This window comes from Benincasa hispida, chromosome 7 (assembly GCF_009727055.1).
Source record: "Benincasa hispida cultivar B227 chromosome 7, ASM972705v1, whole genome shotgun sequence".
Taxonomy (NCBI): Eukaryota; Viridiplantae; Streptophyta; class Magnoliopsida; order Cucurbitales; family Cucurbitaceae; genus Benincasa; species Benincasa hispida.
The window spans coordinates 35,049,668-35,069,128 of record NC_052355.1 but is presented as its reverse complement, the minus strand read 5'-3'; the positions used below and the strand labels follow the sequence as shown (position 1 = coordinate 35,069,128).

Here is a 19,461-nt window from a genome sequence, read left to right as displayed (position 1 = left end):
TTGAACGAAGGAAAAAACTCAAAGAAAAAAATTGTAGTTGTGTCCGATAAGGAACAGGAGAAAGAAGCGAGAGGAAGGAATATTTTTAAACCTTGAGCCATTTTTCATTTGAAGTCTGGAAATGGGCATGCATACATATTTTCCATGTTTGAAGGCATGGACAACTCAAAATAACGCGAGTTGAAGACCATGATGATGTTATTAAAACTATCGTTAGATTTGAAATTTTCAATGAAGGCTTCGAGAGAGAATTTTGGACAAATTTATCATTTTTCTATTTTTTATAATCCATTTTTTCGTTGTTAATGAGAGAGAATATGCATTAGAAAAATCTTTCTACATTTACGAAGCATCCTTAATATTGGAAAGAGAAAATACATTTATTATATAGTATTAATTACTTCAGATTTTCTTCTCATTTTCAATTGGAGAGAGAAAATGTATTAATATGATTTATTTTTCATTTAATGCATTTCACATATCAAGCAACTGATTTTACTAGCATATTCATGTTATTTTTAAATATATCTTAGAACATTGTATTAGATTTTGCAAATGTTCTAACCAATATATAAAATATACTGGTAAATATATTTGATATGTTTAAGATACAACTTGTTTCTTAGCAACTTGGTTGGTTTTTATGGTAGATTCATGAGTATTTTTAAATATACATTAGAACATTGTATTAGATATCTCCAAATATTCTAATCAATATATGAGATATAAATGCACTCAAATAGATGGTTGTACCATTCCAAAGTTTCGATATAACAGTATCATGACAGTATAATATACAAATTACGAGTATATATTGTTTAAACAATTTTTTTACAGTTATACTACAATATATAAATCACAGCTTGGCTCAATGTTCAATATAAATCACATTATATACTATAAATTTCATTTACATCACAGTATATATCATAAATTCAAAATAGTTAAAAATAAACAAAAATATTTACCACAATATATGAATAACAGATGGACTTAATGTTCAATATAAAACATATATACAAGCATATATATATCATAAAATAAGAAAACTAAGTTAAAAAAATCGTCCTAATTTATATAAATATATATATATATCAAAGTATATATATGTACATTTATTCCTTGGTTTGCGTGTGTAAGAACCATCCTTATCTTCATCTCTTCTTTTTCGTAAAGCGTTTATCATCATCGCCCATCCTCATCTCTTCGTGAAGCCCTAGATCTATCACTGCTCCTATCAACTGTTGTCGCACCTTCCTCCACAGCCACCTTGCTCATCGTTGCCGCCGTTGATGTTCGAGTTTGTGTACTATAGTCGACGGAACCCTAACCTAGCCACTGTCCAAAACCTTGTGTCATTGAGATCCACCACACCCTTCCCCAGTTGTCGTCCCGCATCGGTCTCCAATTACTAGTCATTTACAACGCGCGCCACCGGGAAGAAGAAAAAGAGAGTGAGAAGGAAGAAAAGGTTCAATTAGAAGAAAGAATGAGAAAGAATATGGGATTCCAATGTTTTTTTTTCTTTTTAAAAAAGGAACATCAATGGGCGTGAAGCCCTAGACTGTAATGACCCGACTCCCTAGGACTCAAGCTAGGTCGTTACTATATATATGCATGCATAGAATTTAAAATGATACATTTTCATAACGAAATAAATGCTAGATAAATAAAGTCAAATAAGAGATTTCCATTAAAACCAAATGATAAAGTTAAGTAAAAGGGTGCCCATAAATCATAATGAGAAATAAATAAGGCTAGAAAACTTTAAAAGACTGAAAAAGAATACCAAATGGCAAGTTTCAAACATCAGGACTAAAAGTTTAAAGACATGAAAAGAAATCTTGAAACATGAGCAGAAGCATAAAACTGGTCCCAGTGACTCGATCACAGATTTCGCTTGTCATTCGTCGGCATGCTTTTACCCTTACCTAGAAAAAAAAAAAAAGACATGAGAAAGAATGAGTATAAAATACTCAATAAGTAACCCCACTACCAGGTTCAGGTAAGCATTTATACCTAATAAATGCAACATGAACTGGAACTTTCTACTGGTAGGACCTGAAGACTTCTCTTACATGGCTCACTCTTTTTCCTTTCTCCCTAGAGTGCATCACTTTCATACACCCCAGGTCCTCTCTATGAATATAGGGATGTGCATCCCTTTCGTACACATGATTATGTATACACCTCTTTCATATACACACAATCCACTGAGTGTGCACCTCTTACGTACACCTCAGGTCTTTTCTATGAATGTAGGGATATGCACCTCTTTTGTACACATAGTTATGTATACACCTCTTTCGCATACACACAACCCACTGAGTGTGCACCTTTTTGTAAGAGTATATTAGCATGCAGCGGAAATAACAAGGATTAATAAGCATTCTAATTCATTAATTTTGGTAGAAACTAAAGCATGCTCATCTAATATAAGAGGGTTTGAAGTCATACCTTTGTAGAACTCTTCAAGATCTTGATCCTCAGCAGTTGTCTTCTCCAAAACTTACTGTGAACCACTTCAAGATCTTTCTCACTATCCTCTTGGAGTTTTAGAATGAGTTGTGGGACTCAAGAACAGCTTGAACTAACAAAAAACTAGGGAGAAGCTCACTGCACCAGTTTGTTTGAAGAACTCTTTTTTCAGCACGAATTTTTCTCAAAAACCATTTTGAATGCATGCATCAATTCCACTCCAATCTTCTTTATTTATTGCAAGTAAACATGCAATGAAGATGACTACATGAGATGCAGCTCATGCTTAGAGTAATTGAAGAGAATGTTAATGGATTTTGAGTGAGCTAGTTGAAGATGGTAATAGAAAAACCCATTTTTCCATTTTGTGCAATTTTCCAATTTTTCTATTTTCATCAAAAATTATTTCAAAATCTACTTGATTTTAAAATTTAAAATATTATTAATTTTATAAAATTAATTTTCTAATAAAATTAATAAATAATTATTTAAATAATCTAACTAATTTAATATCAAATATTAAATTAATTTTTACACAAATCCATCTTCATATATTTAAATCATATTTAAATATAAATTCTCCTATTCTGTTTCATTCTAATTTGAACGTCTCAAATTAACTTATCATGCTACTCTAAAGCTTATCCATTTACGAGCTAGTAGGGGAACCTCGCGGACCTACAGATCATGGGGTCCAACGATCCGAGATTAATTGGCTAAACTATTTTACCAAATTAATCCTCATTCGTTAACTAATGGGTCACTCCACTATAGCCCATAGTTGAACTCCCCTCACTGTAAATATATTATGTCCACTTGATATAACCATAATCAGTAAGTCGATCCTTCACAGGTTGTTTGTAATCACAGCTGGGTCAAGATTACCGTTTTACCCCTGTGAATACATCTTGTTCCTTAAGTTTCTACTGACCCTCTAATGAACAATTTTGATTCATAATACCTATGAATCAAGTCCTTTCTCTATCATGAGAAGGCGGGACCCCGATTGTTCAAGACCTGGAATCAGTACTTAAGAGAACAACCTATCTGCTAACCTTAAATTGGGTAGGAGTGAATTCCATCTTGCAGGGCTATGTGATAACTTGTAGAAATACAAGTTATATATACTTTCTTATACAGATATTGTGGCCAAAAGAGAGAAAATATGCGTCGGTTGTATGAAAATTAGCTAAGGAATAAAATAATTATAAATTATCGCAAATACACCCACTAAGACCATTAAGATGGTAGAAAAGGATATTTCAAGTCTGTTTTGCAGGAAACCAAGTCACCGCTTACGATCAAGGCTCAAAGAGAAACTGAACAACGCATCTCTATCGCATTGTGCCCGTCAAATCAATACTGAAGAGACGATCAACGCAATGACGGCGCAATGCGACAGCCGATCCAGAGCTGAACTTCAACCACATGCGGTAATAAAAACAACACCGCATGCGGACATAGATCGAAAGATGCAAATGAGCAATGTAAACGCGGAGGATTGTGACACGTGTATAACTAACTGTTGTGCATATTCGACGGACTGATTGCATAACAGAAGGAATATTTATTCCACCATTTTCGGACTTTCCATAACAATAAAGTGAGGACCACAAGTCAGAGAGTCAAAGCCTTCAGCCTATAAATACCCTCAAAGAATTCACTGAAGGATATACTTGATACGGGGGATAATTGATACGAGGCTATTGAGAGAGAGGGCTGATCTGAGTGTTGATCGGAGGAAATCCGGGAAGAGAAGAGACAAGGCTGAGAGGTGAGTCTCAGTGCAATTCTGCCAAATCCCCGTCGAGAAGCTCTGTACTTAGATCCCTTCTACCAGTTGAGCAAGCCTGAGAGGGAAGCTCATCCTTCCATTCACTCCATCGACGCTGGCAAGTGATTCTCCATTCCAGATCTGTGCCAAGACGTTGGCATTTATTTGTATTTGTTTCTAACTCTCATTCATCAATTGTATTTCATCTTCTTAATCTCTTCATTCACAACCATGTACCAGACACTAAATACTATTATTAAATGTCTTGATCATTTCCATTTCCACTTCTCTGTCTATTTTCGTTCCTCCATAAATTATTTTCTCCATGATGTTTTCTTAATCCCTTGGTAATTAATATGAATTAAACAAGTAACTTAATCTGTGCTAAAGAAATAAAGATGTTTAGCTAAAGCATGCTAGACGGCATCTTCACCTGTGAGTACAGAAGTGAAGATGCCATTCTGATCTGTCGAGAGAAGGTTAGAAGAATGCGTTAACTAAAGCGAGAAGTACCTCCAGAGATGGAAGCAACCTTGCGTTCACTACGTTCGTCCCTGTTTCACCACAGAGATGTGGGAAACGCGGCCGATCACCGAAAGGTGTACGCCAAGGAAAAGCGGAACCGTACTTATATCTTGAACGCAATTAAGAAACTTGCGTTGTTTATATTAATTATCCTTTCTGTTTCTGTTTCACACATAAGACTTGCCACCGCATAACACGATCTTTGTATATCCTTCACAGTCAATCTCAACCTCGGTATCTTGTATCATGTAACCTGTATCTTGTATCATCATAGCTTAGGTTTATTTTATCGCACTTTACTTTTATCGTAATTTACTTTATTACCGCATTTTTATCGTTTATCTTTACTTTACTGCACAATTTACTTTATCGCATGTACAAACAACACTTTTATTAATTTGAAAAAAACTCTCAGTCGCATATATCACAAATATAACGCAATTAACCTAAAACAATCCTTGTGTTCAACCTCGGATCACACCGAGAAACTTGTGGTGAAATTATACTTGGTTTCAACGCAAGGAAACTTGTGACAACGCATAGCATACTACAAGAACATTCATTAATAACGCATATCTAGAAGTAGTATCGCATATCATCGCTATCATCCATGCGTTGTATGACATAAGAAGATTAATTTTATTCATTCATATTCATACATGCGTTACAAGTTTATGATGAGCTTGTATGATGATAAAAAAAAAAGGCTTAAAAATCTATGTCATCAAGTTTATGGCATGGACTTGTAGCTTCGAAACAATTTTTGCGTTTCACTATGTCCCTAACTATTCATCCGGTCTTATCCCCAAAATGGGAAGCTTATTGAACAGTGTTGTTGAACTACTCTCACCCATGTAGATCAAAGGATAATCCCGAACAAACAGGAGTTTATAGCTAGCTCAAGATTAAGATCGAGTTAACCTAGGTTACTTTATAAATGAAATAGTCAGTTTTAACAGTAAACGGTCGTTGTAAAGAAAAAGTGACTATTTTCGTAGTCCAGTCTATATGCAAACTCATTGCATAGGATGCCCCCACGCACATGTCTCAACATGAATGATCTGTGAATCACATCATTTGTAGCACTTTACAACTTCTTGTAACAACTATAGAGTGAGCCGTATCCAATAATTTTACCAAGATGAGATACCAAATTTCATCCATATACTTATTAGACCATTTAGGTCATATACTATTAACTTGATCATGTTTATGTCATCACATAAAGTTAAAGTATTCGTAGTCATGGGTATGTTTATTGGATTTTCATAATAGAATGCAAAATCGATAACTTATTATTATTGATAAATAGAATGTTTAACACGAACTTTGAGTTCTAGGGCATTCCCAACACTTTTACGTACACCCTAATACCCTCTAGACATGTATCACTTTCATACACACCAACCTTAATACATCTCTTTTATATACTAGCGCCCTTAGACATGCATCTCTTTCATGTAAACAAATAATCTGGAAAGGGAAAGGTGTCACATCTAATGTCATATCACATATAATATTCATATAATCCTAAATCCCATAAAATCTCCTCATCAAAATCATGTTAATTAACCTCAACGAACGTGTTTAATCTAGTTTTAATGGATCAACTCTAGTACATCACACTTTCATGCACTAAATCATGTAAACAATCAAATATTTGAAATTTCATAATACATCACATAGCATACACACTTTCATAATGAATCACATAAATATGTGCATCAATAAATACCTAACTTTCGCCTAGCTTTAAGACATTTCAGTAGTAGTGTCACTTAACTCATAATTTAGGCTCATGCTCAATCGTTCTTTTAATATGTCTCATAAAATTCTAAATCATGCTCATACGTATAACATGATTCAGTCATATTATCACATACTCATATATCTTTTCTAAACAATCCATTCGCTCTCAGAACAATCAAATTTGTCCTTAAATAAATCTTGAATTATCGTCCAGCACAAAGGCGGTTCCAGTAGTAAGATTACTTACCTCAAAATTGTGCCTATGCGACAAGCAGAATAATCTTCACCTTGCCTAGATGGATCTTGTATCAAGTCTAAACATAATTCAATTTACAATTAATAACAAGGCTTAATTCCAATATCTCAATTGCCCATGAATTAAGCAATCTTACCCAAAGATTTGACCAAACCACTCCCAACCCTCCTCGATAGTACCCTTTTGACTTCCAAGCTTCTCCTACAACTCCACTTTAACCCAAACGAAGCGTATCAAAAGATTGCAGCATAACAACATGGCCAAGAGATTTAATTGAAAAACAAAAACACCGACTCACCCAAAACCACCAGATCTGGCGAAACCCAATGAAAACGGTGGTGGTGGACACGATTGGAGGAAATGACGTGGATGGCTGAAGGGCGATGACTGGCGACGGGGTGGGCTGACCAGCTGCGGCAGCGCAAGGTGCGGTGGTTGATCACAGGTGCTGGCGTCGACTAGGGGCACGCACGGCTCGACGACGGTGCTCGATGGGCTTCGGTGAGGCGAACGGTGGGTGTGTTGGATTTTATGTCCTAAAACTCGTGGTTTGTAAACATTAAACTTATTCTAAAATTTAATAAATTTGTTGTTGAAGTTTGATTCAATAATGTTGTTATTGAATATATAAATTGCTTATTTCATTTTAGAAATAAATCCAATAAACCAAAAGATCCATGGCTATTACATGTGTACTTAAACTATATGTAAAGACATAAGAGTAGATCATGTTTGAGTAAATAATTTAAATGATCTATAGTATATGAATAAGGTTTGGTGCCTTATTCTGGTAACACTACCAGATGCGGTCTACTCTGTAGTTGTTACAATTTGTTGTAAGGTGCTACAAACGAAGTGATTCTGATTCGTTCATATATTGACATAAAGAGTGGGGGCGTCCTATGCAATGAGTTTGCGTAAGATCAGACCAAGAAATAAGTCATTCTTACTTTATAACGTTGTTTATTATTTAAGACTGACTATTTCACTACAATGACCTAGGTAACTTAATCTTAATTCTGAGTTAACTATGAACTCCTGTTTATTCGGGATTATCCTTAAATTTTTATAGGTGGAGGTTGGCTCAACAGTGCCGGCTCAATGAGCCTTCCATTTCAGGGGTAAGACTGAGTAGATAGCTGAGGACATTGGATGCAAGATAGAATTCACGCCTGCCCGATTTAGGGATAAGAGAAAGGTTGTTCTCTTAAGTGTCGAATCCATGTCTTGAACAAGGGGCCCCGCCCTCTCAATGGCCCAAGAGGGATCTGATCTAATGATTAGATCACAACCCAATTGTTCATTAGAGGATCAATGAAACTTAAGGAGCAAGATGTAATTTCGGGGGTAAAACAACATTTAACCCAGCCGTTATTATGAACAATCTGTGAATGGTCGACTTACCGATTATGGCTAAATCAAGTGGACACAAATATATCTATAGTGATGAGAGTGCAACTATCGATTAGTTGCTGGAAAATTTGTTCCTGCTGAGTTCTTCATCCTCACCACAAAAACCTCTACATTCCCTCACAAATTCACTCCATTTTTTAGTTCCACCACTCAAATTCAAGGCTGAGAATAGTAGAGAAGTTCTCTTGGTAGTTCACGAAAGATTTGGAGCTGAAATCACGTGAAGAGCAGCTTGGATTTGGAGGAATTCTTCAAAGGTATGTCTTGAAACCTTCTTATTACCCTATGAACATGCTAATTTTGATGTCAAAATTGATGAATTAGAATGTTTAATGATCTTGTTTTCTTCTCCTGCATGTTTCTGTATTCCAATAGGGCAGACAACCCTGGTGACAGAGAGAGGCGACAGCTTGGTGAGGCGAGCGGTGGGCGGCGCAAGGCGCGACTGTTAGGGTTTGGCGGCGAGAAGAACACAAAGGGGGTCTTTAGCCAAGAAAGGAGAAAGAAATGGGAGAGAAAGGGGAAAATAAAAAGAAACAAAGAAAAGAGAAAAAAGAAGAAAAAGGAAAGAAAAATAAAATAAAATGTTCATTTTATTTTATTCTATCCTATTTTATTTAATATTAATAAATCATTTTCCCCCGCCAAACTCAAAAATCAACATTTTTTCTTCCAATTGAACTAAATTCTTGACAATAATGTCTAATTTGCATTCAAGTGACATAAAAAGTCCAAATTTTCCTTTTAGAAGGGCTAATTCCCATAATTTTCCTCTTATCGATGAATTGAAACACCCATTTCCTTAGCAATTAAATCTCAATAATTAAATTTAAACTTCCATATTCCAGAAATGTCCTCAAATATTAGAAAATACTGAAATTATATTACGAACAAAATTCAAGGTGTTACATAGACTATGCATGGGGGAGAGATACACAAAATTTGGGTATTTTAAATTTTGTTTTTTAGAAAAATACATTTTTGGTCCATAGGTTTTGAGTCTAATTTCTATTTGGTCCTAGGTTTTCAAATGTTACACATATGGTCTTTAAGTTTTGAGTTTTATTTTCTTTCCTTTCTCTGATTTTTGCTTATTCTCTCTTTTTTTTTTTTTCTTTTTTTTTTTTTTTTTTTTAATTTTCTATCTTTTCTCCAGTTTTTGCTTCTTCTATTTTTTTTTTATTTTCTTTCCTTTATCCAATTTTTGCTTTTTTATATAATATTTATGAGACCGAGTTTTGTACCCAAGACTCGAAAGTATCTAATTCATACATGACTTAACCCAGCAAGCCAATCATCCAATTTGATTATTATAACAAAACATTAAATTTAAATAGAAAATGAAGACGGATTTGAAAGAAACTATTTTTTTAGTCCACAAATTTGCATCATTTTTAGAAACATTTTTTAAAAGTTTGAAATAGAAACGAGAATAGTTATTAAACAAGTTGATTTCTCCAAAATGAGAAATGTGAACGGTATCAAACAGGCCAATAGTTTTTTTTTATTATTAATTTTTATAAGACTTTAAGAGTATGATGTCTATCAGAAATAAACTTTAAAAAAATGACATAGATGACCCAAAATGAAGGGCACAAATTGAAATATTTGTATATTTGTGTACCGTAATATTTGTGTATTGATAATAACAATTACTAGTGATATCAGTGATAGAGCTTAGATAGATATCAGTCATATTCATGTATTAGTGATATCAAATTTAGGTAGATATCAGAGGTATAAGTATACTAGTGATAAAAGTCTATTATTGATAATCATGATAAAACTTTCTCAATAATAGTCACCGCTAGCTTTGAGTGTTAGTATTTCAAAAATTGATAGTCACTAATGAAAGTCTATTAGTGATAGTCACTAATATTTTCTATCATTTATAGCTTAATCTTAAGTGATAGAAGCTATCAACGATGACATGTTATTTGATGGTAAAAATGAGTGACAGAAGTTACCTCTGATAACATGTTATCAATTATAGAAGTTGCCATTGATAACTACGATATCAGTGATATCGATGATAGAACTTAGATGATATCCATATATCGATAATATTAGTAATATAAAAGTCAATTCCATTTGATGAAAATCTACTATTGATAGCTATTGCTAAAAGTTATTGGCGATAGCCACTGATTGAAGCTATCAATGATAGCCATAGTTATCAGTGATATCCGTATATCAGTTATATAACTTAGGTATATATATCAATAAAATGAATGATATTAATAATATTGGTGATATGAGTTAGGTAAACATTAGAGATAGTCACATATTGACTTCTTATTATACTTATAGTTTTAAATGTTAATCTTTGAAAAATAATAGTTTTCTTTCAAAAGTTGATAACTATTTATAAAAATCTATTATTGATATCCACGAATAGCTTTAGATGTTAATATTTCATGTTTGATTACAATTGAACAAAGTGTATCAATGATAACCATTGAAAACTGATAGCAAACTGAAAGGTGATATTTCAAGTGTTACTATTTTAATATTGTATTAATATTTTTCAAATTGAAAGCTATCACTGATAGCAGCTATCAATTATAACAATTGATAGTAGCTATCAGTGGCTATCATTGACAGCTACTATCAGAGATAGTTTTCAATTTGAGAAAATCAGAAGAAAAAGAGCGAAATGTTGGCCTGCGTGTGAGCTCTTTAGTCATTTACCTATATAGCTATCCCTTCCCTCTTTTAGGGTGTTGTCCCTGCCAGTGAGCCAAATCAGACTGAGCGGACTGACTTTCTCCTACCGTCTCTCAGACCGAGATCCAATCCACTCCTGCCATAGTTCCTCCCTCGAGCTGCTATCAATGGTATATGACACTAATTTTGTACTATATCCCTAATATATTTATCTTTATTATATAATTTTTTATTATTTTAGGTCTGATTGTTATTTGTGCAACTAGCCATACAATTAATATTATTTATGGAGAAAGCCCAAAATTATACAGTATTCTCAAAGGGTAGAATTGGAAAGAAGAAAAAAAGTAACACGTGGAGTGATTAGATTGGAAGCATGGGTAGCTTTAGGCAGTTTCCATGTTGTTCTAGAGGCTTCTTCGGCCAGTCGCCGTAGAAATGTTTTCCGTTTAAAACTCAGAGCGAAAGTTCCTTCATTCTCAGAGAAAGAAAGAAAAGAACAGGGAGAGAGAATCGGGAGAAATTAGGGTTTGGAGATGTCGTACCTTCTACCACATCTGCACTCAGGATGGGCAGTGGATCAAGCCATTCTCGCTGAAGAAGAACGCGTCGTCATCATCCGCTTCGGCCATGATTGGGACGACACTTGTATGCAGGTAACCTCATTTTCAATCTCTAACTCTTCTTCTTTCGATTTCTCTTTCTTTTGCATTTCTTTTTCAATTTTTGCCGATTCCGATTCTCTTCGGCGATCGTAATTCAGAGGAGGAGGATTTTCTTCTTCTTTTTATGCCGAATTATGAAGTCTCAGAAACTTTTCTCTCATTCATTTTTGCAGAGAGGAATGAAAGACGACGCCATATCTAATTGTTTCATTTTTGTTAAATTATTATTTTCTTGGTATTCATTCCATTTTTTAGTTTTTACTTTTTAGTTCAACCTCACGTTTTAATTTGATTAAAAAATACCTTCCCTTAAACTTAATTTAGTCTATAAAAATTTAGTTTCTAGAATTTAATAATGATATTTCACTGTTTAAAATTTAAGACAAATAACAATTAAATTCCTAAACTTGGTGGGAGTTTATCAATTAAAAATTTAAATCCTCGGTAAGCATATCAATTTAGACCATTATTTAAAAATAATGCAGGTATTTTTTAAATGTGCGTAGACTTCTTCAAATATCGATTTATCAATGATACAATTATTAGTTAAGAGTTTAAATTGATATAACCCTAAAGCATAAATTGATATTGTCTCTAAAATTTGGTTAAAATTTTTACCCAAGTAGATCAATAGAACTGATTAGAAATCAAATTTCTTTGTAAAGTAAAGAGACCAAGTTTTAGTTCCTAAGGATTGAGTTCATGCCCATTTGTTCTGTCTAGTAGGCTTTTAACCTTTCAATAAGTTCCTAAATTTTATAATGATCTACTTTCCATTTCAATTTTTTGTGCAATAGATTATGAAATTTTTAATTTTTAATTTTTCGTTTAATATGTTTTTTACCTTTTCAATATTTTCTTTAAAATTCTTTTAAATATGAAATTCCAATACATCAATTATTTATTTAAAAAAATTGATTATCTTTAGAACCTATTAGACATTTTATAGTTCAAGGATTTATTCAGTACAAACCTAAAAATTCGGAAATTAAAGCTAACCTTTAGCTTTAAATTTTATGGACTTAAACACATCTAACCCAGTTGTAGAAATTATTTACAGAAAGTCAAAATAATTATAAAATTAATCTAAATTCTACTCTACAACATTCTTACTTTTAACTTTTTCCCCCCTTAGATGGATTTTGGTAGCAGAAGTAAAAGAAATCGGCTCATTAAAAATGAGTATACTTGTAGTTTAATCTTTGTTTGTAATGTGTATAATTGCAACAATTTCGGTTAAAATTGTTGACTAAATTACTGGTGAATAGGAATAAAACAGACTGAAGAAATCCTGGAGCCCATTTTCCGTCCTTCAACCTCCTATGATTTGGGCTGAAGAATTCTTTGTGTATATCTCTCTCAACTCCCTTATTCTTCTTCTTGTTTCTAGTGCAACTGAATTTGTTCTGTTATGCCTTTTCATTTCACAAAACAAGTCACTTGTTTTAGTTCTTCAAGTTTTGATGTCTTGGTTGGTCAATGTTTTTCTTATTTCTTTCTTTCTTTCCTTTCTTTTTGTGTATTTTTCTCATCTGGGTTAGAGCTTTGAATATTTGCTTGCTTGAATTGATCAGACTTCTTAAGATTAGTATTGGTGAATTTTTCCTAACTTGGATGAGTGCAAAATTTCAATTTCTTGTGCAGTTCTAGGATTGTTAGAGTAAAGCATTCGGTGAGTGAGGTATGATCCTTTGTTAGATTTCATACCTTGATTTCTGTTTCCATTTCATTTGTAACTATCCTTCAGGTCTTATTTTTGTTTAACTGGAGCCCTTTTCTTAGAGTTGTTGAACTTTTCTTGAGGTGTATTCTTTAATCTTTCATTTATTCTTAATAGAAGCTTAGCATTTTATTAAAAATGATAATACTTGTAATAAAATCTACTCTTCATTTGTAATTTATCCTAGGTTAAAGAACACTTTTGGTAGGGACTAATCGTTACAAATTTGAAACGATAAGTATTAAATTGTTACATAGTAAAGTTAAGGGATTAAATCGTTACAAAGTTGGAAGTATAGGGACTAAATTGTTACTTCTATCAAAGTTTAGGAGCTAAAAGTGATTTTTAACCTTTATCATATCTCCTTTTGTGTGTGCTCGCTTCTCCATTATCTTCTATTGCAAGTATGATTCTTTATCATCTTTTAGATGCTTTTTTCTGATTGATATGTGTTTTAACGTAGATGGATGAAGTGTTGGCCTCAGTTGCAGAGACGATTAAGAACTTTGCAGTAATATACCTTGTGGATATCACAGAAGTTCCTGATTTCAACACAATGTATGAATTGTATGATCCTTCCACTGTTATGTTCTTCTTTAGAAACAAGCACATAATGATTGATCTTGGTACTGGGAACAACAATAAGATAAATTGGGCACTCAAGGATAAACAAGAGTTCATTGATATTATTGAAACAGTTTATCGTGGAGCAAGAAAAGGCCGTGGTTTGGTCATTGCACCTAAGGATTATTCAACCAAATATCGCTACTAAGACGTTTTGCTGCTTGTGCAAGCTCTTATTGGTTTTAAATTTAAGTAATTGCATCTTGAAAATCTGTACTATATGACATTATGCTTGAATGGCATATAACTCTGTTTAATACACACTTCGCTTCTTAATTCTGTCATTTGCGATCACATATCCATGTGTTTTTCCATTTTTATAATTGTACAACTATAGCTATACATGAAACTTCCGTCTTTTAGAGGAATTTACTATATGTGTAATTCTCAAGGCCTAAACTTTCTTGCAATCATTCCTACCATTCCCAACACTGCCATTCCAATGATATACCAAGTGACTCCTGTTAGCATCACCTGCATCCAGCGACTGTTAACTAAGTCTAAAGCCATAGAACCTGCGGCGTGTTCCTTTAAGCCGCTGGCACCATCATTTTCCACCATTTGCTGAATTATAGTAGTTGCTACTATCGATATCGAAACTGGTAATGCCAATCTCATGAGACTAACATGACCACCATCACCAACGTCAAACCCAAGTTCTCCTGATTCTTTAGTAGGTTTGGTCTCCACTCTTGGCTTTGAGATTGTGTTGTTTTGAGATTGAGTTGAGGCTGGAAGTGCAAAGGTGGTTGGAACCCAATAGTCATCCTTGTATAGGTATTTTGCTGTAGTTCTATTTCTGTCTTCTGCTTTTTCTCTAACTTGTTTCCTTGCAGTAACAGCAGCCTGAAGTCTGTTAATTTCGGGTGTGAATTTGCTAGCACTCCGTGCCAGGTTTTGTCCGTGTTTCGATCCAGGTCCAGCTGGTGTGGCTGTCTGCCAAAATAGCCAATTTGAGATTGATCTGATAGCCTGAATTGCAGCCAACTGTGCTTCACTCTCAAAGGTTGCTCCCTGTAAAACAATCATCATATAACTTGATGATCTTACTAAGCCATTAAGGAAGGAAAGGTATCATCAATTATTGAACTATTGCCATTAGTGTATCTGAGTCTAACCTTAGATTGTTCTTTTGTAGCTTTCTCCATAGCCTCATTGAATCTGATTTGGAACTTCTTCACGTCAGTGAAGATGTTCGACACTCTTTCGCCTGCTGCATTCCCCATTCCAACTCTTACGTTCCCACGTGGTTGCTTCGACATTAAAAACTCTAAGGCTGCCAAGTCTGTCCTTTCCACCATCCTGTGTTGAATTTACCAAGAAAAAGAAGAAATTTATAAGCAAATCAGGAGATGGAGACAGAGGAACTTTGAAACATAAACACAACTCACGAAATGCAGTCAACTGGGCAAGCTTCAATAGCCTCCATAACTTTATATTCAGGGTCAGCCCATTGAGCCACAACTCTAGCTCTCCCATACACAGATTCAACAGCAAATGTTTTCCCAGCAAATAAAGCACATTTCAAACAGCCAATACATTTCACTTCATCCACAAAAACCGCCCTTTGTTCACTTTCTGATCCCAACCACACCGAATAAACTGGCTTCCCTGTGTAACCTCGAAGTTCTGCCATTTTTGCTTGCTCCTATGGAACAATTCTCATGTCAAAAACCGTAGTTTGTTGAAACAAATTGTGCACGAATTACGATAGTATGTTACCTATTTCTAACCTTATCATAAGCCAGCCTAGAACAAGGATCTGACAGAACAGAATATGCTTCATTAAGAATGATGGCCATGTCGTGGCCAGCAGGACCGGCAATGTCAGGGTGGCAGTGCTTTTGGAGCGCACGGTAGGCGGCCTTAATCCGTGATGGATTGGCAGTGTTGTCGATGCCGAGAAGATCATAAAGATCAAAGTCTGTAATAGAAGAAGCTGCCCTACATGACAAAGTGTTGCCATGAAGCTTTCTGGAAGTGGAAGGAATGTACGGTTCCAACCTTCTTTGAATTGGATACTGTCTTGTGGGTGTGTACAGAGGAAGCCATGAGGCGCTCATCTTCCTAACTTTGTTTTTTTTCTCAAAAGGATAAGAGAGAAGAGAAGAAATAGTTGTGAGATGGTCCTGAAAAAGCGGAAGGAAGATATTTAATGATAAGACAAGAGGAAGTGAGATATTTTGTTGCATCCTGTGAGAATATTCCGTGTGGAGGAAGCACCATGGATGGGGGATTTGGTCCTTGGAAGTCGGCTAAATAATTGAAAACAGCCCCTACATTACAATACCTGGCTTATAATATTAAGTGCTTGTTTACAGGCTAAGCGGGTTGTTGGGGTCCATCAAGGCATGCCCAGGTCCACGACTTGGCCTAAGCCCAAAGACACAGTCTACTTGGGCTTGTTTTCTTTCACCAAAGGGTAATAATGGAGTCCAGCTTACCCAACTAGAACTCTACGACTTTGGGGGCTATATCTTTACCGACATCATTGATATTACACACATTTCAAGCTAATGTTAGTCGATGGACTTTGTAAGTAGTCTCTATTTTGTGTGTGATTGAATATTTTGTATACTAACTTAAGTATTAAAGTATATCAGACTCCATCATATTAGTGTGAGTGTTTTCTTGCATTCGAACATAATCTTTAGATAAGAGAAGTTCGACCTGTAGCCTGGACATTTGTACGCCAACATGGTTGTTATAAATTTTCTCACAACAAGATGCAAGAAAAGAACTCAAATTTTTTTTTTTAAAGAATGATCGGATTTTTCTCACATCTTTTTCCAATGAAGGTGCAAAAATAGTCCCAACGCATGAAAATTAAGAGATTTTTACATAAAATATTATCTTTTAAGTCGTATATTTAAAAAATGTTTTTAAAATTGAATTTTTTTCGATTAGTATTATTTTTGGACAAATTTGCATTTTTTTTATTATTTTTATTTCTAATTTTTCAATTTATGAAGTTTTTTTAATGATTGAGAGAGAAATTTATTTATTATGGAGAAAGAAAATGTATTTAATATGTTTTTTTAATATTTTCAAATGGAGAGAGAAAATGCATTTATTTAGTTAAAATTTGCATCTATTTGTTGAGATTTTTCTATTTATTTAATTTAATTGGAGAAAGAATGTATTTAATGAAATTTTATTTTCTATTTTCTCTGTTTTACATATCGGTTTTTTTAGGTTATTTAAAATATGTTAGGTACTTGACAATATTCTAACAAATATATAAAATGTATCATAGTATATAAATTAGAGATTGATTCAATTTTTTTTACATAAATCACCGTATAATGTAATATATGTTCAACATAAACTGTAGTATATACCAATAATTTTATTTACAGTATATATATATATATATATATATATATATATATATATATTATATATATATATCCATTTAAGTAATCAAGAAATTTCAATCAATCAAAATTTGTATATATTGCAATACATAAGATCTAAATAAATAAAAACTCCAATTAATTTCTATATTATGTAATGTAATTCATTGTTAATTTGGAAATATTCTAACAGATATTATATATATTATGTAAGTTTCCGTTGTTGATTTGATGTATATATCATAAGTATTCTAGTGATGTATTTCTTTGATGTTTTGATATGTATGTCAATATATTTCATTGTTATTTGACGTATATATCCCAAGTATTATGATATATATGCACTTCTAATTAGGTATCGATATCTCGTTACTCTAATATGTATGTCTCTATATCTTGGAACAATATTTTAGATTGCAAATACTCAAACCAATATATGAAATATACTAGTAAAATAGTAAAATATTTTAAATATTACGTATTTTTAAATATACTAGTAAAGTGATTTATATATATATACCATAGTTTAAAGTCGTGATTATTTTTAAATATACGTTAGAATTTTTGCCTTACATGTTTGCAAATATTATAAACAATATATGAAATATACTAGTAAAATAGTAAAATATTTTAAATATTACGTATTTTTAAATATACTAGTAAAGTGATTTATATATATATACCATAGTTTAAAGTCGTGATTATTTTTAAATATACGTTAGAATTTTTGCCTTACATGTTTGCAAATATTATAAACAATATATGAAATATACTAGTAAAATAGTAAAATATTTTAAATATTACGTATTTTTAAATATACTAGTAAAGTGATTTATATATATATACCATAGTTTAAAGTCGTGATTATTTTTAAATATACGTTAGAATTTTTGCCTTACATGTTTGCAAATATTATAAACAATATATGAAATATACTAGTAAAATAGTAAAATATTTTAAATATTACGTATTTTTAAATATACTAGTAAAGTGATTTATATATATATACCATAGTTTAAAGTCGTGATTATTTTTAAATATACGTTAGAATTTTTGCCTTACATGTTTGCAAATATTATAAACAATATATGAAATATACTAGTAAAATAGTAAAATATTTTAAATATTACGTATTTTTAAATATACTAGTAAAGTGATTTATATATATATACCATAGTTTAAAGTCGTGATTATTTTTAAATATACGTTAGAATTTTTGCCTTACATGTTTGCAAATATTATAAACAATATATGAAATATACTAGTAAAATAGTAAAATATTTTAAATATTACGTATTTTTAAATATACTAGTAAAGTGATTTATATATATATACCATAGTTTAAAGTCGTGATTATTTTTAAATATACGTTAGAATTTTTGCCTTACATGTTTGCAAATATTATAAACAATATATGAAATATACTAGTAAAATAGTAAAATATTTTAAATATTACGTATTTTTAAATATACTAGTAAAGTGATTTATATATATATACCATAGTTTAAAGTCGTGATTATTTTTAAATATACGTTAGAATTTTTGCCTTACATGTTTGCAAATATTATAAACAATATATGAAATATACTAGTAAAATAGTAAAATATTTTAAATATTACGTATTTTTAAATATACTAGTAAAGTGATTTATATATATATACCATAGTTTAAAGTCGTGATTATTTTTAAATATACGTTAGAATTTTTGCCTTACATGTTTGCAAATATTATAAACAATATATGAAATATACTAGTAAAATAGTAAAATATTTTAAATATTACGTATTTTTAAATATACTAGTAAAGTGATTTATATATATATACCATAGTTTAAAGTCGTGATTATTTTTAAATATACGTTAGAATTTTTGCCTTACATGTTTGCAAATATTATAAACAATATATGAAATATACTAGTAAAATAGTAAAATATTTTAAATATTACGTATTTTTAAATATACTAGTAAAGTGATTTATATATATATACCATAGTTTAAAGTCGTGATTATTTTTAAATATACGTTAGAATTTTTGCCTTACATGTTTGCAAATATTATAAACAATATATGAAATATACTAGTAAAATAGTAAAATATTTTAAATATTACGTATTTTTAAATATACTAGTAAAGTGATTTATATATATATACCATAGTTTAAAGTCGTGATTATTTTTAAATATACGTTAGAATTTTTGCCTTACATGTTTGCAAATATTATAAACAATATATGAA

The 19,461-nt window shown here is 32.1% G+C and overlaps 2 protein-coding genes and 1 long non-coding RNA gene across 8 annotated transcripts; 2 read left to right on the top strand and 1 right to left on the bottom strand.

The window, feature by feature from the left end:
* The first annotated feature begins 11,279 nt into the window (after positions 1 to 11,279).
* On the top strand, positions 11,280 to 14,147 carry LOC120081492 (thioredoxin-like protein YLS8). 6 transcript variants are annotated; one of them, XM_039036429.1, is made up of 4 exons: positions 11,328 to 11,518; positions 12,807 to 12,875; positions 13,172 to 13,208; positions 13,711 to 14,147. In XM_039036429.1, the coding sequence occupies exons 1-4, from the start codon at positions 11,493 to 11,495 to the stop codon at positions 14,017 to 14,019; spliced, it is 441 nt and encodes a 146-aa protein (XP_038892357.1). In that variant the 5' UTR covers positions 11,328 to 11,492; the 3' UTR covers positions 14,020 to 14,147. The 6 variants fall into 6 exon arrangements, with proteins under 6 accessions (XP_038892358.1, XP_038892357.1, XP_038892360.1 ...); XM_039036431.1 differs by having other exon boundaries at positions 11,381 to 11,518; positions 12,796 to 12,875; XM_039036432.1 differs by lacking the exon at positions 12,807 to 12,875.
* On the bottom strand, positions 14,104 to 16,492 carry LOC120081491 (chaperone protein dnaJ C76, chloroplastic). Its single transcript, XM_039036427.1, has 4 exons — positions 15,605 to 16,492; positions 15,263 to 15,519; positions 14,990 to 15,173; positions 14,104 to 14,885 (listed from the first exon to the last, which is right to left on the bottom strand). Exons 1-4 carry the CDS (start codon positions 16,061 to 16,063, stop codon positions 14,259 to 14,261), a joined length of 1,527 nt encoding a protein of 508 aa, XP_038892355.1. The 5' UTR covers positions 16,064 to 16,492; the 3' UTR covers positions 14,104 to 14,258.
* LOC120081493 lies at positions 14,801 to 15,132 on the top strand. The gene is made up of 2 exons (XR_005482860.1): positions 14,801 to 14,942; positions 15,010 to 15,132. It is a non-coding gene; the product is annotated as an uncharacterized LOC120081493 (long non-coding RNA).
* Positions 16,493 to 19,461: the final 2,969 nt, after the last annotated feature.